Source organism: Pipistrellus hanaki (assembly GCF_964339955.1).
Source record: "Pipistrellus hanaki genome assembly, chromosome: 9".
NCBI lineage: Eukaryota > Metazoa > Chordata > Mammalia > Chiroptera > Vespertilionidae > Pipistrellus > Pipistrellus hanaki.
In genome coordinates, this window is record NC_140511.1 from 34235058 (window position 1) to 34259118 (window position 24061).

Consider the following 24061-nt stretch of genomic DNA (forward strand, 5'->3'; position numbering starts at 1 on the left):
TTTACATGCTAATGCTGCCCCACCTCCTCTGAACCCTCCGCTCAGAGCCTGGCTTCCTTTTATTTTATTTTATTTTTTACTTATTTATTTAATTATCTAAAATTTTACCTCCCTCTATCCCCCCCCCCCCCCCAATTCACCATCCTGTTGGGGGGAAACCCGTCTTGGTCTATCCCTTCCCCCCACCACGCATCCTTCCCCAGGGAAGGGAGACCCTGAGCTGCTAGGTACTTGCCCTCCGCGTGGTGGCTTCTCCCCCGGGCGGGCGCTGGGATGGCTGAGCCGGGCGCCGGGGGCAGCGATCCGAGCAGCCGCTGCTGCTGCTCGGTCTAGGCTGTCGCTCCTCCACATGCCCAGGGAGCACCGTGTTCGCGTCCCCGCCAGCGAGCTGCCACCGCTGCAGCCCGAAAGGAATGTCCCCTGTGGTTCAGGACCCTGACTGTTTCACACCAATGATTTGCCACTGCAAAGTTGCTTGCACCAACAACACTTTGTCGTTGATGTTTGGATGCAAGGTAGGACGAGGTTCATGTCTTTTTTTTTTTTTTTTTTTTTTTAATGCATGCTGCCTCCCTCCCATGGGGGTGCGAACAATTCTTCCTCCGTTGTGTGTTTCCTTGTCTGCCGGTCAGGAGAGTGTCAGGAGCGAACTGAGACTTGCTGTGCGCGCTGGGGTCTGGGGGCCTGGAGAGTACCAGGGATTTTTCTGGTCCGAGGTTGGGCTGTTCACTCGGTCGTGACAGGACCCTGGTGTGGGATGGACAGAGGCTCCAGGAGCTGATCTGCTCCGGAGAGGGGGCGCCTTAGGTTGCTCTCCTGCTGGTTGGGATCGCGTTTCATGTTTCATGTTTAGTGAGCAACTGAGCTCCGGGCCGCTCTTGTGGGAGCTCCTGAACTCACCCCAGGTTACCCGCGGGCAGCCAGGGTTCACTCAGGTGGTACACGTACAGGAGATGAAACGGAACGTACCAGTTTGCAATGTGGCACTTGGATAGCTGAGGAGCTTATTTTTATCCTAGATAGAAGAAAAAAAAAATAGAGCTAAGCTCCTGTTGCCCCCAATTGTGTATTTTTTTTCTCTCTCCGAGCTTATACAATCTAATTGAAATCAAGGAAATTGTAACAAGAGGTGGCGCAGTTCCTGAAGTTTCTAGTGAATAACTGTCCCACCCCAGGTTTTTGTAACGGTGATTGGTGTTTCCGAGGGAATGAGGTCTGAAGGTTTTTTGAAGCGGGTTACCTACCATTCACTGCTCCTTGTCTGAAACTTTTGCAGTGAGCTCAATAATGCATCTCCTGAGAAAAGGGCATTGAACTTGGTATTGGGGCAGTGTTAGCCCCAAATTGGTATGAACTCAAGTCCCCTTACTCCTAGGCACACACCTTCATTTCTTTTCAGTATGAAAAGCTGGTGTAATTGTCTGGCCTGTTTGGGTAAAACATGTTGGCTTCTCTGGTGACTCTCTAAGGAGAGAGAGAGCGTTATCTGAAATAACGGAAAATTCACATTCCTAAGTGAATAATCACAGGATTCCCTACTGCTCTGAAGCACAGCAGCAGCGACTGGCTTGGACAGCTGGTGAGTATGTTGGGCAGTCAAGTTAATGCAACATACACGTTCAACTTCACAGAGAGTGCTCCTAGGGGGTGTAGGTGTCGTGAGAAAATTTTGAGTCAGGATTGTAAGTCTTACACTGACTAAGCCTATAGAATCTGCTCTCTTTTCTGAGCCTCAGGATTTATTCTGTAAATTGACACGTATAAATGAGATGATTCTCCTGAGCTCTAACATCCTGCAATGATATCTTTCATAAAGTCTTTTAATGGTACAGTTACTGCCAGAGATTTATGGTTTTTTTACTCAATAAGATAGCTGCACCTTAAAGTCAGTTAAATATATATATTGATTATGCTGAAGAGTAGCCATACTCCTTTGGAATTCCCTGAAAAGGTCTTAGAGTTGTTGAAGGTCTGTGTGCTCACCGCTGTCAGGAAGATGTATGTGAATGAACACCACCGAAAACTAACTTGTTAGCTCCTCTGCATACAACTTGCCACCCTCCCCCTACGAAGCTGGCCACTCACTCTCTTAATTGGATTTACAGCAGCATCTTAGCAATGGCTACTATTTAACATCTATTCCTGTAAACTTGCAAGAAGTACTTTGCAGTGCTAAATGATTATTAATAAAGGTGGGTTATTTGTCAAGGGAAATTAAACACGAGCTAATAATCAAATAAGTTGTTGTTATGGAGAATGTTGTTGAACATGAACTCAGTCTTTAAAGCTCATTTTCAAAGAGGTTTTTTTTTTTAGACTGTTGTTAAGTTTCCCCCTGCTTTTCAGATAATTGAAGGAAATTGGCATAATTATAAGCTCACTTGCTTTTTAAGGCCGGGGATTACTTTAGTTTAACTTTCTTTACATTCTCTTCCTTTTGGTATTCTGGTTTAACAACATCAGTTTGTGAGATGAAACACTCAAATCATGGGTGTTGATAGATATTATTCTTTAGAAAATAAATTGGGACTCTATGAAAATAGTAATACTTGTAGAGGGCCTTTGCCATTTCACTTTGCCAAGCATTTGAATAAGATACTTCCTATATAATGGAATTGGTAATTATATCATAGCTATATTTAATGGTTGGTTTATTGTAGACTGGTTGTTATAAGCCTTCCACCTTAGAAACTTAGATATGGAGAGAATACTAGAGCCTTCTCTCTTGTGGAATTCTTCAATACTATCTGACATATGACAACAGAACATAAATTGTATGTCATATAGGCCTGGATTTCAAAACAAGATGTATTAGTATATATATATATATATATATATATATATATATATATATATATATATATATATATGATTTCTCTAAAGTTGCAGCTTCCTCAGGTAGAATAGCTATAGTAATAACTACTGCATTGTGTATGTCATTGCAAGACATGCAATTTTAAAAAGTATGTATGCATTTATCAAATGATACTTTTGTATTGCTTCAGTTATTTTCATAGTTCCATTAGGAGGGCTCCTCACTTCTAGGAGAGACCTCTCTGATTGTTGGGATAGTTCTTTGATAACTTTTTAATCTTTGCAATGAGATTGATAATTATTTTTTAGGTTATTTTTCTCTATGTTGTGTGTTTGTTGAAAATGTAGGAAACATTTGATAAAACATTCCCAAAACAAAATGGATTTTTGAAAATTAATGGTAACCTGATACTATTGTTCCATTAATCAACAAATAGCCATCCATTGAGCAATAATACTAGCTACTGGAGATGTGACAATAAGCAGCTCTTATCCTTCGTGGTCTCAAATTCAAAAGAGGTGATAGGTGACTCTATTAATTATAATATTGATTTAAGAAAAAAATATAAAATAGGGATCTTAGTTGAATCTTTGAGCAATGAAAGTGTAATTTAAATAATTATTTTTTAAAAAAAACTCATTGAGATATAGCTGTCAATATGGAGCCTCCAAAAAAGTACGCTTTCCAATAGTATCTAGTAAGTTTGAAACTAAAATTATTAGGACAGATATTTGTCTCTCCTGGAATATATTTAGCATGACAAGTCTAAAGCCATGTTCATGTGTAGGCCAGACTTTCTCAATTTCAAAAACACTTAAACTGTTTGTTCTTATTATTCCAAAACCCAGTAATGGCTTGCAGGGTGTTGAGTAACTTGAGCTTTCAAGGAAGAAACCCAAAATAATTTTATTTTGTCACTTAGCAAGTTCCAGTGTCTCCCTTCAGCCCCTACCCTTGTTGTCATTCAGTTTAGTTAACTGATGATGACTTGTGACTATAAATGTCAAGTGTCTTTCCATGCTATGCTCTATCCCAGGCACCGTGATGGACATTAGAGATACAAATGTAACTATGACACCATTCCTTTCCTTCAAAAATTATAAGTCTATCGAGGGCGGTAATTCCACTTCATTCCTCTCCTTGATCTTAAAGTCTCATAGGAGACAAAGATTTTGTTGTTTGGAAAAAAATAAGCTCTCAATTATATCAGTCCTCTTTTTGCCCCAGACCATATGTCATTACAATAAAATACTGCTTTGGTAATGGACTTTCCATGGAGAAGGGGGATTTCTGAAAGGCTTTCTCATCTTGGTTGTGTTTGTGTTATTATTTAAAAATAAATAGATATTTGCTTTATTTTTGCTTCACTGTTTTCTCCACCTGCAAAATCTCAACTTCTGAATGTAACCCCATGGCCAAGCCTATGTATTGTTTCTCTTTCTTTATCTTGCCTATAGTTGCATTACCAAGGTCAGCAGCCCCTGTGTCCTCTTCCCTTCACTTTCCTCTTGCCAGCCACCATTTCTGAGGCAAAATAAACAAATAAACAAATAAATACCTCATGCAATATTTGTTATTTCCCCTAATATTCTAAAAGTTTATTTTTAAAATGTAACTTTTCCTCAATTATTCTTTTGCTCTTTTTTTCTAACTCAAAAGAAAATGTTTTTGAAATATTGCTTATACTTTCGGGAACTTCTCCCACATCCCTCAATAGCCATTTGTTAATATAATATCTTAGTGGAATCAAACAATCAAGGTCCCAGGCCACATTAGATGCTTTTAATATCATGTTTGGTGGATTAGGGTAGGAAAAAGGTTGTTGAAAATGTTGTAGAGTCCTGGAACCATGCCCCCCTCCTCCAAAGGGAATGTTTGATGAATTGCATGAACTGCCTCACACTCAAAGACAAGAATCGTCTGATAGAAAGCAACTTCCCTGTTGTCTCTATGGTGACTTTCCCTAAAGAAAGAAGAGTGAGCATAAGAAAGCAATGAACATGGGAGAAAACAAAAAAAGGAGGATGAGTTGTAAAGGTGAAAGGGAAGGGAAAACATAATTTAGCTCTGGATTAAATAGCTATAAAAGCTAGAAACTATTCTAGGTGCTTTACAAGTGTCTTTCAACCTTCATAGTTATCAGGCAAAGAAAGGAGGATGAAAAGGGGAAGGAAGGATGATAGAAAGATGATGGGATATCAGAAAAGAGGAGGAAGAGCAAAAGGAAATGGGCTGTGGAATACCAATTTCCAGAGGTGCTGTTATAATCCCCCAGCAACAGAGTGCTGGTCAGAACCTCTCTGGTGGACAGCTCCCTGAAACCCTCTGGCTCCTTTTCTTGTCTAGAAAGTCTCCCTGGTGAAGTGGTTTTGTTTGCTTATGTGTTTATTTATACATAACCAACTTTGTTATAAAGGAATGTTGGTCACAGAAGATTCATTAAGCGGTATATCGCTATGTATGTTTTTGTAATTGGTAGGACAGCTGTTCTTTAAGGGAATATTTTGAATATTGCCAATGTTTGACTATTTTGCTGTGTTCTTTGTTTTTATCTAAAGTAACTCATGTTCATTGAAATAAAATTTTAAAATATAAATCAGAAATAGAACAAATTTCAGGAAATATTATCGTCCTAAAAGACTTGAGATTAAAATGGTTAACATTTTAGTATATATTACTCTGGTACTATTTTGTTATTGATGATGTTCATATAATGTATTTTTAATGTAGTTGCAGTCACAATAAGTTTACTTTAAATGTTTTAGGATTATATTAAAATATATATATACATTTTTATTGATTTCAGAGAGGAAGGGAAAGGGAGAGAAAGAGGAAGAGGGATAGGGTAAGGGAGAGAAGAGAGAGAGAGAGAGAGAGAGAGAGAGAGAGAGAGAGAGAGAGAGAGAGAGAGAGAGAGAGACATCAATTATGAAAGAGTCATTGATTGAGATGCCTCCTGCATGTGCATTGATCACGAATCAAACTGTGACCTCCTAGTTCGTATGTCAACGCTAAATCACTTAGCAATACCATTTTCGGGCTTGTGTATATATTTTAATAGCTGTGTAACAGATAAACTTTCTTACTTATGGATATATATTTCTTAATCCAAATTTTGTACTATTTAAAGTCAAACAAAAAATATAACTTGGGGAATAGGTATTTTTGGTTTTGGCATTATTTCCTTTAGATGGTCTAGAACAAGTAGAATTACTAAGGCATGTCTTTTAAATGTTTTAAGACTCTTATTTAAAAAATATATATTTTATTGGTTTTTTACAGAGAGGAAGGGAGAGAAATAGAGAGCCAGAAATGTAGATGAGAGAGAAACATCAACCAGCTGCCTCCTGCACACCCCCTACTGGGGATGTGCCCGCAACCAATGTACATGCCCTTGACCGGACTCGAACCTGGGATCCCTCAGTCCGCAGACTGACACTCTACCACTGAGCCAAACTGGTTTCGGCAAATGTTTTAAGAGTCTTGATTATGGGTATTGCTACATTTATTTTAATGATGCCAGTATAGATTTGCACCATCACAAGTTACTTCAGATATACTAATATTCCCCAATTTTAAGTTGCTTTCCTCTATTTTACGGATTTATGAATAACAGGTAATTCATTGTTTTTCTGTGATAAGGTTAAAACTCTGTTAGACTTTAAGTTAATATCAATTTCATGACTATATTGAAGTGTATGTATGTTTAAAAATACCTCATATTTTAAAAATCTAGTTGTTCATGTACAACATGGGTACCTTAAGGTGACAGCTATTTATAGTCAAAATCCTTATCCCAACATATACACACTAACCTGCTACCGTGTTCTACATGCTTTACAAATGTCAAGTCACTTAATCATCACAATAACCTTTAGAGTTGGGTATAATAGTTATCTCCATGTTAGAGACGGGGCAATTGAGGCATATAGAGTTTAAGTAACCAGTCTATAGTTACATTGCTTTTAAGTAGCAGAGACTCATTAGAGCCCAAGCAATTTATATGGAGAGCCTACATTTACTTCCAGAATTAACTATAGGGCTCTTTCAAATAGCAACTTCCTATAAGTGCATTTAAGTTAGGAGTCTATTCGTAAAACATATAATTTTTACACACCTTTCTGGGAATAAATCTGAATTTGAATGTAAGGCACACATATCAGAGGACTCAGTCTTATAAAGCTTCCCCCCCCCCCCCCTTTGATACACCCTAAGTATTCATTTTGATACATCCTTCCCTAAGGATTCATTTTCTTGTGGAGGAGGTGACTTTCTCAAGAGCACACAAAAAATCATAGGGTCATAGTTAGAACCGGGTCTCCTAATTTCTAAGTCAGTGTAATTTTTCTCTGTCATGTTATCTAACTATGGAGCAGAAGTTGAAAATCAAGGTGAGAGAAGAGAAACTGATAAGATTTATCTGCAAAAAGCAGGAAAAACAACACCTTGTTTACAGGACTGTTGTAAGAACTAAGTGATGTAACACTTATGAAAACATTTAGCACAATGTCTGGAATGTGGTAAATAAGCAGTACATACTTTTGACTTCCATTTCCTTAAAGCCAATTTGCAAGATGGTGAAAAGTCAGAGATCATTGATAGTCAACTGGACACTTACCTTCAGTCAGTACATGGAAACTTGTGTACTTTCACCTATCAACACATTTTTAAAATGTGTTTATGCAACAAAAGGAAAAAAAAATCTAAAAGATTATGTAATTCACACCAAAAGAAATCCTAGATTAAATCTGACCCAGAAAGAGAAAATGAAAAATGAGCTAATGAGTGAAACAGGTGCTGAGTGTCCCAAAGAAGCAGGTTGCACAGGCCTTGTGTTCCATTTGAAAAAAGTGTTCTTGCCAGTTTAAGGTCCTTTTCAAATTTAATATTTAATAGTAAAACAATTGAGGTGGGGAACCTAACTGTCAAAAGATGGGGAGGGTTAAGTGTTGTACAGTAACTAAAATAAATTCACCAAAGGGAATGTTGGGTCATAGAATCTAGAATCTTGAAAAACCTCAAACTTCTTTTATATTTTTCATGAAGCTTGCTGCCCGGCACTCATGAATATCCACATGAAGTTCCAAAGTTCATATGGTAAAATTATCTCAAGTCCCTTCTGAATAAAATTAATCATCACAATAACCTTTAGAGTTGGATACCTATGACATCTAATACTTAATGTTTAAATCTTAATTCTAATATTAATTCTAATGCATTACTTACTCTATTTGTCCATCTAAAAGGTGAGCACCTTAGGGACAGGGGCAATGTCATATTCATTTCACACAGTGCCTAAAAGATCTAGTAAATAGACCTATGTCTGTCCCATAGAAGGCAATCAATACATATTTGTTGAATGAATGAGTGAATTGTATAGGTGTTTGCCAATGTGCACTGAGTGAATTAGTGAAAAAATAAAATAGTGTGTATTTTGTTACAGTTTATGTGTCATTTTCTTTTAGCAGATTGCCTCAAAACTTCTTGTGCTATCCAACTTCCTAGAGCTGAAACAGACTATACATTATTCAATGTGTTATCCTAGTGTGACAGTTAATTTTATGTATGGACTTGATTGGTTCATGGGGTGCCCAGGCATTTGGCTAAATGTTATTTTGGGTGTGCCATGAGGGTGCTTCTGGGTGAACCTAACATTTGAATCTCTGGACTTAGTGAAGCAGATTGCTCTCCTTAAAGCGGGTGGGCCTCACTTAATCAGTTAAAGTCCTGAATAAAACAAAAAATCTGAGTGAGGAGGACTCCTTCTGCCTGACTACTTTGACTTGGGATATCAGTCTTTTCTGGCTTTAAGTATTAAACTGAGACATCAACTCTTCTTGGGTCTTGGGCTGGCTGGTCTTCGGAATGGAATTTATATCATCATCTCTCCTGATCTCAGGCCTTCAAACTTATACTACAACTACACTGGGGTCCTCTTAGGTCTCAGCTTGCTAGCTACAGAGTTTTGGACTTCTCAGCCTCCATAATTACATACGCTAAATTCTTATAATAAATCTCTGTTTCTCTCTGAAAAATATAGACTAATACATTTGGTACCTTTGAGGGTGAGATGTCTAGACATATTATCACTAGGAAATTATTATTGTCTAGTAAGTTATAGAGGAACTCATAGATTATAAATTCAATTGAACCTTCATGTCATGGGTATCTTGTTGAATGGGATCTTATAGCTTGTTTTGTCTAAGAGATTATGAATTTATTTAATTATCAATCACAGATTATAACTCCATATATAGTACAATATAAATCATTCAATGTTATTTTCATGACTTTTCCATTTATATTTATATATATGAATGTTCTTGTCAGCCTTATAAATACATTGTATATTGCAGTGATGATTAAGTATTCAATAATAATTTTTCCTATAAAAAAAGTAAGTGATTGGGTCAAATGGAATAAGAATATGGCCATAAATTATGGCTTCTGAAAACCTCATAAATAATGTAGTATTTTTAAACATTGTGTTTTTGTGTGTGTGTGTTTGGAATTTATAATACAAAATATATTATTTGTGATGGTATTTTATTGCATTATCTTTATTAAAGTTTTGTCCAAGTTTCTGAGGTATGTGTGAATCATTTTATTTGAGGAGTTAGTACATGAAAAGCAGTATTAATCGGCAAAAGGCTGGTCTAATGCATTCTGTCTTTCTTAACATTCACATTATAGGGTAAACCATCCAAGGATTAATATAACTGCATTATATCTCAAATAATGATAGCATCAAATAATGATTAATGGTATTACTTTAATAAGACCTCAAATAACATGGTATTTACTACCATGTGAATTGGCTTGTTATCTAACATTAGGAGACTGGATTTTTCCCTGGAGCCATGTCTTCAGTTATCTCCACTGTCTTTGGCAAAAATCTCCATTTGGGGAATGATAGGTATACTAGTGAGTTAATCAATTCCTAGCTCTCTCTTGAGCATATCTATTAGTGTCATAGTGGGCACGCAGCTCATGGTAAATCAAACACAATAAGAGTCCTTCCCTTGGGATTCTTTCAGTTTGGCTAGTGTGCTAGCACTAAGAAATACACATGGAAAAAAATAGCAAACAGGGTAGGGTGAGCTAACTCAGTTTTGGCCTCAAGTCTGCTGTTGGTATCTGTGATTCAACACTTCTTTGCTGGTGTTAAAAGGTCATGGCATTGGACATTAGTGGCATGACATTAAAGGTATACCTTCTTCTTGAATGGAAGAATGAAAGAGAGAAAGGAGGAGGTAGAGTGGAGAGAGTGTTAGACTACATCTTATCATAACATCTGGATGAAGCATAGAGTTACCTTTGGTGAGTCATATGCCTGATTGCACTCTTGAACCTAGAAGTAGGAAGCAGATCCTGAGGGCAGAAGTTGGTATTTAAAGGTGTCTTGTGATGGGACCATCTCTCTGAGATGTTGGGGGAGTTCTCTTGCCTTTCTGAGCTTCAGTTTTCTCATCTGCACAACAGAGATAAATTAGATTTAGTGGGCTTGTTATACTAACCAAATCTATACTAATAAAAGGGTAATATGGGCACCTTCCGGATGTCCTTCTGGACAGAACCATGGTGGCAGGGCAGAGGCAGAGGTGGTTAGGCCAGGAGGGGAGGGCAGTTGGGGGTGATCAGGTCAGCATGGGGAGCAGTTGGGGGCAAGAAGGCCGGTGAGGAGGCAGTTGGGGGTGAGCAGGCTGGTATGCCGAATGGTTAGGGGTGATTAGGCAGGCAGGCAGGTTAGTGTTTAGAAGCCAGCAGTCCCAGATTTTGAGAAGAATGTCCGACTTCCGGATTGGGCCTAAACCGACAGTCGGACATCCCCTGAGGGGTCCCAGATTGGAGAGGATGCAGACCAGGATGAGAGATATCCCCTCACCTCCACCCCCTGTGCATGAATTTCATGCACTGGGCCATTAGTAGAAAAATAATATCATACTGTGTGGCAGATAGTAGCCATTAAAAAGATCTTAGTAGTTTTCTTTCTCTTGCTCCTTCAGATACAATCCCTTTCCATTGCACTTTTGTGTATATTAGCATGGAATGAAATGGCCTAGAAAGAGGCTTTTTAAAAATTTAAACCTAAGGTTCAGGAGTGAAGGAAACAAAATTTACTGTGGGAACCAGATTAGATATTAGCTACATTCAACTCCCCTTTATTGAGTATTCAGTGTGCCATCATTTTTCTAGGGAGATCTTATTTTTAAACTGTAGCATATTATTACTATATCTGATTTTTTCCCCTTTGAAATAATGCTGGCATAAGTTTCCCACCAAGATTTATCCCAGAAAGTCTGTGAGAGAATGCTCCCAACCCCCAAAGCACCTTCAGTGAGCACGAATTCAGTCATGTGAGCTGTTTACAGCTGTTGCAGGAGCCATTGCTTCCTGGAAGTATTAAGTAGATAGCCTTTTCCTAACATCTGCTGCCTGAGAAAAGTTTGTTTTATATATCAGGAAAAAAATAATTTAATAAAGCACGTAGCATTTTTTTTTAATATATAAAAGGCCAAATGACCACCAGAAAGACATGCTCCTTGGGATTCTGCAGCCTGCCTAATTCCCAAGTAAACCTTTCTCGAGCTCTGTAAAATGAAAATATTTTCTCTCTGTGCTTGAGCCTTGCTAGAGCTATTTGCCAGCAAATTGCTATGGTTGATCTCTCAACCCAGAGGGAAGAAAAAGGTTTTATAATGAAAATGCTGACAGGTTCTTATCTACGGCAGTGTTAGTAGGGATGCTATGATCTCATTTATTGTCGAAACCGGATGCCTGTTTTGTCTGAAGGGAGATGAGGCATCCTCCAGAGCTCTAGGGTGTTGAATTTTATCTTGAAAAGTTTGCAAAGAAAAAAAATAACTGTAGGGAAACAGGAAACCGGGCTGTGCAAACTGCACCTTTGTTCTGGTGAAGTAGACATGGAATTTCAATGAGGTTCTCAGGTGATGGTGGTCAGAGGGTTTAAGAGGCTGGGATGGGGATTGTGCATGTGCTTGCTGAATGCAGGGCTCACCTCTTTGGAGAGGTTTTATCTGACTACTTAGGAAAAAAAAAACCTTTAATATTGCTCTTACTCATATTTAAAAATAGTGGGCATCATTATTCTATGGATGACATGTTGAAATGAGTTATCTTTTGTCCCTCAACACAATAGCTCTATGAAGTAGATCTTTTATAGGTGAGGACAATTAAAGCATGTTGAGTTTAAAATTCTCTTTGCCAGAGATGTTCAAGTGCCAGGCTCTTTTTCCATGATACTGGGTGATCAAATAACAAGTTGGGCTTTGACTGGACATTTTAAAAAGTCTCTTTCATATTCCTATTTCCTAAATGACATTATACCTTCCCAAAGTCACAAAGTATGCAGTGATGGTTACTGGGGGCTAAGTGCAGGTTTCTGGAAAAGTCTCTGTTTTCCTTGTTTGTCCCTCCCTAAGCAGTTCCTACAGACTGACCATACTTCCAAAGCAATTAACCAAGGCATTTCCAGGATCCTGCCAAGAACAGAGGGCAGTAATGTGATCAAAATGAGTATGTGTTACCCATATTGAATCTTGAAGGGCTGAGGCTGCACAGTGTGGGAGCTCAGCAAAGATGGACCAAATCAAGTAAAATTGCAGCTGTCCATGGAGCATAAACATTTCAGATGGTAAGGACAGAGTTGAGTTGAATGTCTGAGTTATTGGTTGGTCCCCTTCTTTCTTATGATTTCTAACCTCTAAGAAGAAGGCTTTGACCTGGAACTATGATGTTTTCTGTGTCCCTGGTAGCAGTGAGCATGTGTAGATGGGCCAGATAAAGGCACTGTCTGTTGGCTCTCTCTGATTCTTTTAAGTCCCGCTGTGGGAGTTCAGGACGTGGATTTAACCTCCTTAATTCCAAGCAAGTCAGTTTCATGTATAGTTCCATGATCAGTTATTTATGCCTTTAGTGTTAAGCCAGGAAACTCCTTAAGAATTTTTATGTGCCAAAGCCCTGCTCCTTCTGTCATGAGGATTTGTGGACCCAAATATACATTTGAAAAATGGAAATCTTCCTCTCTGAGTGAAGATGGTCTAGATCAGTGGTCGGCAAATCGCTGCTAGTGAGCCACATGCGGCTCTTTGGCCCCTTGAGTGTGGCTCTTCCACAAAATACCATGGTCTGGGCATGTCTATTTTGAAGAAGTAGCATTAGAAGAAGTTTAAGTTTAAAAAAATTTGGCTCTCAAAAGAAATTTCAATCGTTGTACTGTTGATATTTGGCTCTGTAGACTAATGAGTTTGCCTACCACTGGTTAGATGCTAGGATTTCTGAGTTCTAGGGAAGCAGAAAACAATTACTGTAAAGTTGAGTTTAGATAAACCAGCTTTCTACTAACAAAATCAAAATCTAGGTGTTTGCTTTCATAATAATATTTTGAGGCCTAGCAAATTTTTTATGTTGCCAGACTACATACATACATATTTTCTGTTCCATTCATATGGATTCAGGAAGGCAATTTTAAATTTTCTAACCAGAAAGGGCAACTCAAAATGTATTATTTTTCTCTAGCACAACTAGGTATTCTGCAATTTGGACTGAGCATTTGGCATTGGCATATGTCTGTCTTCTCTATATAGAGATGAAATCTATCTGGCAAAACTTAGATTTCTTTTGCGGTTAATTTGTTCTCTTTACTTTTAATTGAGGATGTTTTCTTTCACTTGATTTCATCCTGAAACAGTTTAGGAAAAATGTGCAATAATTTCAACTTGAAGTTGAATTTAAACTCAATTATTAGCATATTAAGAGATAATGAATAAACTTATTTAGATTTACAAAGATTCAGCATTAAAAAACAAAGACAAATAAACAAACAAAAAATACCTAGCTAACATATCAAGATGATTTCCACTTTGAAGGAGCAGATTTGCTAAATAAATCTTCTCAGTCTCAGAATATTAATGTTAAGGACCTAATATTGTGCTTCAATGCTAGTGATAGCTTGGAAAATCCTTTATTACCTATCACAGACTCAACCCCATTTAATCTAATCCTGTGTTACATTGTAATGAAACTATTAAGGTGTCCCAATATGCCATTTATAAAATATTATTGAAGTGGTTCATCTGGTATGGCTACAGTTGTTTTATTTTATTTTTTAAAAATATTTTTATTGATTTCAGAGAGAGAGAGAGAGAGAGAAAGAGAGAGAGAGAGGGAGAGAGAGAAACATCAATGATGAGAGAGAATCATTGATCAACTGTCTTCTGCATACTCTAAGAATCGAACTATGATCTCCTTGTTCATAGGTTGATGCTCAACCAGTGAGCCATGCCAGCTGGGCTATGGTTGCTTTCTTTTAAATAAGTAGTCCTGATATATTGGACAGTTCATGGTCCTTGCCTTGGGTAGAGCCTGTCTGTTCAGAACCTTGAAGGCACTCTCTGCATAGCTGCTTTTGGCTATGAACCATCTAGCACCTTGCACTGTTACTTTATGATTGCATATAAACATTCTACTTGTCTGATTAGCAAGAATATTGTTAGTTTTCTTAGCAAATAAATGGAGTATATATCCTTCTACATGCACAGTGTCTTTAAAAAATGGTTTGGGCTCTTTCTAAGGAGAGAACAGATCAATGAAATTTTAATAGTATGGCTCATCTTTTTAGAAGTCAGTTTGTATAATCTCCTCATAGAAGGTATTCCTGGCCACCATATATCCACCCTGCTTCCATAGAATTGTGGGCTTCATTCTATCATCCAAGGCTGAATTGTCACCAGGCTGTAAATACCCCAGGTGTCAAGAGTCTGGGAATTGACATCTTGAACACCTAACTACTAGGATAGTGGTTATGGCATACTAATGCTAACTATATGTTTGTTGAATGAATGTTTTATGTAACTTTTATGTTTAATTGTTTATGCTAATGAGCCCTACTATTCATTTCAAAGAGGAAGGACCTGGCCTGGTTTTGTGAAAGCTTCACTTGCCTCTTGCATAATTACACCCATCCTACATTATTTTTACGGTATTTTTAGCCTCACACATTTCCACTGAGCTCAACTTTATGAGAGAAAGGGACAAATGAGATATTCAATAAATAGATGTTGAATGGAGAAAGAAATTAATTCCCCAGTCCTCAACACTGACATCTAGATGTTGGTTATGGAATGAATGAGTAAATGAATGACTCTACACATGGCATCCCATAGGAACATCTATTTGGGAGTTATCATCTTAAAATAATTTATCACTCTGTAGCTGCTGGAAGGAATTTGTTTTGCTTTTATTCCTTATAACCTGACACCAGCTTTCATATCTTTGACAACTTCTGAATCTAGGAATTGTCTGTGTCTTTAACGGAGTTGAATGATTTATAGTTGGACTATTAAGAAGAGTTAGTCAAGCACTCTATAGGATGAGGGCCAGCTTCAAAGATGATGCAGGAACTCAGCCTATTGGTGTTCTGAGAAAGGAGATCACTGGAATTTCCCCTCTGGGTGAAGTGCTTCTCGGCACCAACATTTTCTCTATCCCAGCTAAATTAGAATCATCAAGCCCTATGTAACTATTTCAGATTTAAGTCCAGTTAAAACTAGTTTATTTCCCTTTTGTTACCTAAACTATTTTGACTTCTCCATTCTCTTTAAGAAATTGTTCTGGTTAACTTAACTGCTAAAGACTATTGCTAAGAGCAACCAGCTAAGAAGTTCTTAAATTAAGAGGCCATCTCAGATCCTTCTAGAAATGAGTGTGTGCATGTGTGCAGACTCACATGCCCAAATAACAAATGTATATGTAAATGAGTAAACCAGTCATTACTTATAAATTTGGGTTAGACAGGGCTTCTGTGTATAAAACATAATCAAGAAGAGAAAAATGAGCCTTTTGTGAATGTAAAAATAAAGAAGTAATTAATTGGGGTGGGCTCTGGTCAATAGTGGTTAAACCACTTGAATAGGAACCTTTTAAAAATTATTATAGTGGTATGCATTTTGGAAGACATTTAGAAAATCTAGCTTGTGTACTTCATGAGGGCCTGGGATCTTTCTATTGTTCTTTCCCTGTTTCCCAACACGATGCTTACCACACAGTATGTGCTTATTAATATTTTCTGTATAAATGAAGGACTTATTGTCTAGGTAATAGACCCATTTTATCAATGAAAAATTGGAGGGCAATAAATTACATTTCACAAGTTTATAGAGAAAAATGGACTAAGCTAGTTTTCAAACCCAGGTCTAATTGTGAAAACTGTAATCTGAAGAGAAATGTTGTTTCTTCTTTTAAAATACTTGGCAGGACCCAAGTCTAGACACTGCATGACTTAAGACCTGGCACCTGTGAGGATAGTGTATCATTGACGTAGAGATGCACATTTGTAAATTTGAAAGATCTAGGTTAAAGACTAAATTTCTATCATTTATTAGTAGTAGGAAAAGGAGCAAGATACTTAAAGTTTCTGAAGACAAGTCTTAAAGTCCAAAATGGAAATGCTAATGGCTTATAAAAACACATGTTGTAAGAGTTACATGGGATTGTAAATTAAATTTATAAGCACTTAGTAAGGTATATGCTAAGAAATATTGACTGCTACTATTACTACTACTTAAGCAGAGAAGAAAATAAAATGGTAATGTGTTATTCTGGGGGATAGATTAGACTTAAACATATATATGCATGGTCTAATGCATACATTTAAACTTTGCATAGCTGAATATGTATAGCACTATTTTTAACCTATGGTTCAAGTTTATAAGAAACTAAAATTATATTATCTAGGAGCTCTTATAAACCTTCCTAGCCCCAAAAATCTATTTTTCAGTTTCTTATTTAATATTGTCATTGAGAATATCATCAAAGTTGAAGACTTGGCTAATTTGCTTATGGTAATTATTATCGTTTATGTGACTAAACCAGTTTTTCTCTAACCCCAGCTCTTGAGACCCACGTATCCAATTATATGCTCATGTTTTGATAAAAGTGTGATTGATGGTGGGGCCCTTGGTAAGCTGAGCTTTTTTGCTTATCTCCGAGGAGAAGCATTGGGGTAGAGGACTGCTTGACCCTCGCAGGTGTGAATGGTAAATGTTTGCTTCCTTCGTTTGCTGAACCACTTGCTTCAGCACCCATGGCCCATCTGCATGGAAAACATCCTCTTTTTTTGTGGTTCTGTTCAGATCTAAGCTGAAGGCATAAAGGTCATTGATTTAGCACAATACAGGATTTGGGGGTTTTCTTCGGAGAAGCTGAGGAAACCCTACTACAGTGCACACAACTGAAACCCTGATTCAAGTGAAATGTGGCACTTTGTAGACTTTCTTGTAATGATGGCACATTCATTTTTAAAAGAAAGATGGCTCAGTCAAAGCACAGGGACACCTCATTCATCTGGCATAATAAGGAAATTGCAGGTTCTGCTCAGGTATTCTTTCCTCAAATAAAATAAGCCCCCTTTTAGTGTATAAGCCATTTTTAATTTTAAGCATTTTTTGGTGGAATTCTTTAGAAGTTTAGTGTAAACATCCCTGCTTCAATGATACTGTGAGGCCCAAATGAAAATCAACTTGAAAGCTCTATGGGGTAAAATGATCTAAATAAATAGTTATTTATTCAAATCCCATTTAATATGCATGTAAATATTTTCACGTGTCAGGCTCTGAGAAGGCAATGGTGAAGAATATAGAGATGGTCTCTCCTTTGTCAAGTTTATAGTTAGAGGACTTAACAAATACATATGCAGTAACAAACAGAAGGAGACTACATGATAGGAAATGATTTAAACTGGGAGGTGATGGAAGGTTTCACTACTGAGATAATATTTAGGAAGGATGGATTAGAATTACAGAAGTCAAGAATGGTTGTGGGTGGTAGGGCAGAGGCTGCTGTGAGGGAGTGGAAAGGGAAATATTTGAGGGGATTATCAAGGCTTGGTGAAGCAAGAGAAGGGAAACCAAGAGAAAAGCCAAAGGACATGTCAAAGTTTTAAGCCTGAAGTTTAAGATGACAGTGAGCCATCCACATGTTAGTGAAGACCAACCAGCTGAAACACAGCACTGAGGGAATGAGGGTTGAGCTGCAACTACTGATTTGAGCACCAACCATTGTGAATGCTATGAGAATGAGGAGCATTCAAAGACAATCAGAAGGCTGAAAATTCATACCTATGAAGGATGAGTAAAAGAAGTTTAGTAGAGAAGACTAAGAGATTCAGTACTGCAGCAATACATTAAGGAGAGAATTTCAAGAATAGGAGAGCTAATGTTATTTGTGTTTCATTTATTCATTCAATCAACAAATATAGCTCAGCCAGTGTGGTTCATGGTTGAGCCTTGAGATATGAACCAGGAAGCCATGGTTTGATTCAGGGTCAGGCCAACTGCCAGGGTTGTGAGCTTGATCCCTACTGCTAATCACTGAGCAAAACCAGCCAGGGATATAATTTTGCATCATGAAGAAAATAGAAAATGCTACGTTGAGATTAAGAGCAGGGGTTTGGGGACAGGGGCCTGTGAAGAGTGGAAAAGGTCTAGGACAACCATGATTGGATCACGGAGGAAGAAAAGACAGCCCACCCAAGTGGTTGTGGCTAGGTCTGTGGTGTTCGCTCATTCATGTGACTGGTCTCATGTGTGGCATTTTGTTCTACAACTCTAGAGCCAGAACAGAGAAGCAGAGATTGGAGCCCATCCAGGATCCAGGACTGGCACATATGTCTTGGCGGAAGTTTAAGTGGGAGACCAGGCAGCGATGACAGGCTGTGCTGATGGCAGGCTCAAGGCTGGGCAGGGAGTCAGGGTAGCTAGAAGCTGACTGACAGTGCGAGTGCCTCTGCCTTTCTTGCTGAAGTTCTCCAGTGTGTCTTCTGTAATAACTAACGATGCAAACAAAGGGAGGAGGACTTGGAATAAGGCAGACCAAGGTTCAAATTCAGATACCATTCCTACTCACCAAGTGATCTTGAACAAGACATCAAACTTCTCAGTCTGTTTTCTCCTCTACAAGGAAGGACTCTTAAAGACAATCTTGTGGGTTGTTACAAATAGTATCTGAGATGCCTTTAGGATGTGGCTCATAAATAATGTTACTATGCCATGTTGTTATTGACATTCTGTTTGAATGAGATCCAATTTTGTGAACATATTTATTCTTATATTTCAGTTAAGCACATTTGATCAGTTTTCCTCACAGCATAACTGAATTTTCTCACTTTGAAAATCTCATCTTATAAAAAGCATTCCCCAAATGTCTCAGTATGAATTAATTTTCATATAGTGTTCATGATAATGATGACAGATTTTTGTTGCCTTGCTTGCTTTTTATACTTAGCATTCATTTCTGTATTCCTAAATTAGCTTTGCTGGATACTCCTATTTTATTTCATTGTACGCCAAATTATCTTTAGTGATTGTTTTCTCAGGAAGCTGTAATGAATAGGATAAATATCATTAGCTTACACTATCACCACATGTTAAATGATGTAGTTAATTATGATGTACAGTAATGTCTGTAATAAACATTGTGAGGGTCGAAACTGGTTTGGCTCAGTGGTAGAGCATCGGTTTGCAGACTGAAGGGTCCCAGGTTCGATTCCGGTCAAGGGCATGTACGTTGATTGTGGGCACATCCCCTGTGGGGGGTGTGCAGGAGGCAGCTGGTCGATGTTTCTCTCTCATGGACGTTTCTAGCTCTCTATCTCTCTCCCTGCCTCTCTGTAAAAAATCAATAAAATATATATTTTTAAAAATAAACATTGTGAGGTTTTATCAATCTTCACTTCTTGCTGGGTTAGGAGTCAATTTTAGTTAATAGGAAATAAAGTCAATGAAGAAGAATAACATTTATTGTATACGTACTATATATTATTTATGTAATACATCTGTAAGAAGCCGTCTAACGTGTTTTACCTGGGGTATATTTAATTCTCCAAATGAACATATGAAATAGGCATTAGCCCATTTTAAAGATGAGAAAATAGATGGATTAAGTGAATCACCTCATGTCATAGGGCTAGGAAGTGCACAGCTTACATTTGTTCCAAAGTTGTTCGGATTCAAGTTCATGCAGTTTTTCTATTATAGCCTGTGCACTACTGTCACAAGTGCATGAGGCTTGCTTTCTTGAATTCCAAAGACCATTCTATATGATGTCCTTTATCGTTACCTCAAAACAAAGTAGTGGAAGGAAGAAGTCATTTTGAACTGTATATTCCAAATAAGAAAGAAGGTAGCAAGTCAGTGTGCCCACCCCATTAGGAGAAGGTAGAGGAGGAATATGAAGATAAAAGAGGTGGAAATTAAAAGTTTTTGGAGCACCATTTCTGTACCAGACTCTAAGCTAAGCACTGGAACTGTAGGATGGGACCAGATCAAGTGAGAATTCTTTAGCCATGTTTGGATTAGAAGGATCCCAATAATCTTTTTTTTATTTTGCTTGAATCTAGGATTAGTCACTGTTCAACCTCTTCTAAAGACTTTCAATGACAAAAAGCTCTTTCCTTCCCAGACAGGTCATCATGTAGGGCAGGTACGAGCATTAGAAAGGGCTTCCTGAGATGAATAGTGATTAAATTAAAGCCACCATACTTTCCTGAGTGTCTGGCATTTTATAAACATTATTTCCAAGGCTTACTCTAAACCCTTCAGGCTAAGTATATCCCTACATCACAAACATTAGCAAAGATTTAAGGACATGCCCAAGCCCTGACAGTTGATAATAACCAAACCCGATCTCTTCATTACACCAAGCTGCCTGCCTACAAATTCTATCCATTGGTACTTTTCCAAGATGAAATCTAGGATGTAGAGTCCAGCTGAATTCTGCAAGGGCTTGGGGATTTTGAATGCTGAGTGGAATGAGAAAGGGATAGAGAGAGGCCATGGGCTCAGGGTGGTTGAAAGAGTAGACATTGTAGTGGCCCCCTCACTATGGATTTTTATCCTTAAGAAGATGACTAACTATAAATCCTGAGTTCTAAAAATAGCAGTGTAGCAAACATTGATGCATGTGCGGAGATGCAATTTTATTTTTAATGTCTGAATAACAAGGTATTTTTGGAACTATCTAAAATGTCCCAAAGAAATTCAACAGTGATGAATTATGGCAGAACAAAAAACATATGGTATTTTCAGTCGATGTTTAGAAATTAACTGTTAATTTCAGTCAATGTTTAGAAATTAACTCATTTTTAAAGCTATGCTTTTAAAAGTACTCTTGTTTATGCTATTTTTCCAGATATCTTACTGATTACTTTGGAAGGACATTTTATTATATAGGATATAAAAGGGTAATATGCAAATTGATCCTAATGGCAGAATGACCAGAACGACCGCAAGGACCAGTCACTGTAAAGTGCACTGACCACCTCTTGGTCCCTTTCCCATGTCAGTGGGCTCTGATTACCTGATGGCCATCCCTTGCAGAGGTGGGACTGGCAAGCAGGCGGGAACAGCCAATTTCTAGGTCCCTTCCCCTGGCCATCAGGCACCAATCACCTATCACCTAATGGCAAACATGGAACTGGGGGTGGATGGCAGCAGGGGGCAGGGCCAGCTGTAGGCAACTGGGGAAGATGGCTCTGATTGCAGGCCAGGCCTAGGGACCATATTCGTTCACGAATTTTGTGTGCTGGGCCTCTAGTGTGTGTGTGTGTGTGTGTGTGTGTGTGTGTGTGTGTGTATATATATATATATATATATATATATATATATATATATATATATATATGGGATATAGTCTATAAATAACATTATACAATATATGCTATAAACTTAGAGTTGCATCTAAACACTCATGCTATATGAAAAAGTAGATTCTCAAATAAAATTGGACTAAGTGTCTTTACCGATACTTATAATTTTAAAAAATGCTATTGTGTTTTGTTATCTAAATTACCACAATTTGAATTTTTGCTTTGTCACTGATTCTTGTAGGGCCTGAAATGAATACCTCAATCTCTTTGAGCCTTAGTTCTCTTATTTGTGGACTTGATTTAAAATCTACTGTATTGTTTTGCTGTGATGTATGCAGTCTGGCATCAGAAACAGAGAAAATGAATCAATTTTGTACATAAAATGAAGACATTGTGAATTTAAATGTTTGGCTTAGAAGGCTATATCTCACTATTTGACTTTCTGTCTTCATAATACTTTTGTATTACCTATTTAGTGGGTTTCAAGAAAAAGCCCTGTTCGAAGCAAATCAAATCCCATGGTAGATTTAAAGTAATTAAGAATTTCAAGTGAAATATTGAAGTATGGTAGTAGAAACTTCTGTTTGGGTTCTGTATTTATTTGTTTGATAAAACAATAGAAAAGTTATTTTGATTTTCTAAACTTATATATGCTTTCCCAATATTCCATTGATGATGGTTTGAATATTCCATTGATTGTGATCTCACTGGTCATCAAAGCACATTTCTCTGGGACCCAAGACAGTTCAATTATCCTAAATTGTCCCAGTAGCTACAGATAGTGCATTCCTTTTGACTTTGATCCCAGAATTTGGACAGCATCATTATTCTAAATTGTCCAGGTGGTCCCAGATAATGTGTTTCTGTTGATCCAGTGATTTGCAAAACAGGTTCCTCATTCCAGATCCAAAGATGTAATCATTACCTTTATGATATTCTGTCAATATAATCCAGATATGGCAAACTGTTTGGGGCTGCGAGGTTTGGAGCTTTAGCCCCTCATATGCCACCAGCCTTTAATAAGTGACTCCATAATTCCACTTTTTTGAGGCATCTTTTGTAAGATGGGGGTTACACTACAACAATATGTTTAATGTTATACTGCTGCATGTTTCTTTGTTGACAGACATTAAATAAGATAACTAATTGAAATGAAATTTGCATTTTCAAAGCAATTCATTGATAAAGCCTAACAGGGCAAAAAGCAGTCACGACTAAGGATGTCATGACTCAACACTTTGCTCTTTTGGTGGAAAACAAATATATGTTGTAGTTATTGTACTTAATTAATTTGCACTCTAAGTTATCATGAAAATGCTAACAATGACATACATTTCTGACTAGAAAAGTTTGAGATTGGGCATTCACTCTTCAGAAATTGTGTTGGATAAAGACATTTTCTAAGCCTTGGTTTCTTTATCATTTAAATGGAAATAATAGTAGACTCATGGAACTGTTGTAGTAATTACATGATATAATACCTGGAAATCATCAGGCACACTGCCCTAGTCCACGTATATGCATTAGAGAGATATTGTCTTTCAAACCTATGTCATTGTACTGGAAAGGCTATACAAAGACAATTTTATTGTGTGTGTTTTTATAACAAAACTTGTTTATTAAGAAGTAATAATTGCCTGATTGCATTTTATAAATCTGAGTAATTATAGCAGCATTTTGATTAAAACCAATTTCACCTGTAAATTGCCTTTACTTAGAAGAGCTTGCATACCCAGTAGTCCAGGAATGAAGAGGCTTATGCCATATGATGCTGGCTTGTCATATTGGATTCTTTGAGATTATATTGCCTCAGGGAATCTAGCTGTAGTCACACAATCACAGAAAACAGTGCCTTGTTCCATTCCAGCAATGGTCCCTTATGGTTTTTGAAACAAAACTTAATAACTGGTTAGGTTTCCTATATCTTTCCTGCAATTCCTGTGATGCTTTTGTTTGCCATTTTAATGTAGGCAGGGGGAAAATAACTTTTATTTCTCCTGTGGTCCAAGCAAAAAAAAATTGCAAGTTTTTCTCAACTCTTCTATTTCTCTTAACCTTGCAATCTACTCAGGTGTGTCTAGTTTCACTGATTTGCTCTCATTGATATTTTGAATCCTTCTTCCCTCCTATTTATCTTTGTAGACACTGACCCTATTTAGACTATCAGCTTCTCTTACCTAAGTTGGATTTACCTTTGACTAAGCTCCTGCTTCAAATCTTTTCATGCAGTAACCAGAGGGGATTTTCTAAAATAGAAATGTGGACTTCTCTGATTAAATACCTCCAGATTGGCTATAGGAAAAAACAAAACAAAACAAAAATCCTCTGAAGTCCTTGGTACTGAGCTCCAGGTTTTCAACATCTGGTTGCTGCCTTTCAAGCTCAGGCTCTAGAGTCAACAGAATTGACCATAAATCCTTGGTCTGACTAACCAGTAGGCAAGTTCATCTCTTTATGCCTCAGTTTCCTTATATGGAAAATTAGGAAAATAATAGTACCTAGTTCATTTGGTTGTTTTAAGGACTAGATGGAATAACATTTATTTACCTGTTTGCATATGCTAAGATGCTAAGATGTCTCAC

The 24061-nt window shown here is 37.5% G+C and overlaps 1 protein-coding gene across 5 annotated transcripts in view; it reads left to right on the plus strand.

Annotated features, from left to right (window-relative positions):
* Positions 1 to 287: 287 nt before the first annotated feature.
* Positions 288 to 24061, plus strand: part of LOC311628225 (disks large homolog 2) — a gene marked incomplete at its 3' end in the record, with an annotated part of 1110130 nt that continues 1086356 nt past the window's right edge. For all 5 annotated transcript variants that reach the window (XM_084895257.1, XM_084895256.1, XM_084895260.1 and 2 more), the window contains exon 1: positions 288 to 515. In XM_084895257.1, the coding sequence (XP_084751383.1) occupies positions 414 to 515 (102 nt within the window). In that variant the 5' untranslated portion in view covers positions 288 to 413. The remainder of the gene's footprint in view (positions 516 to 24061) is intronic.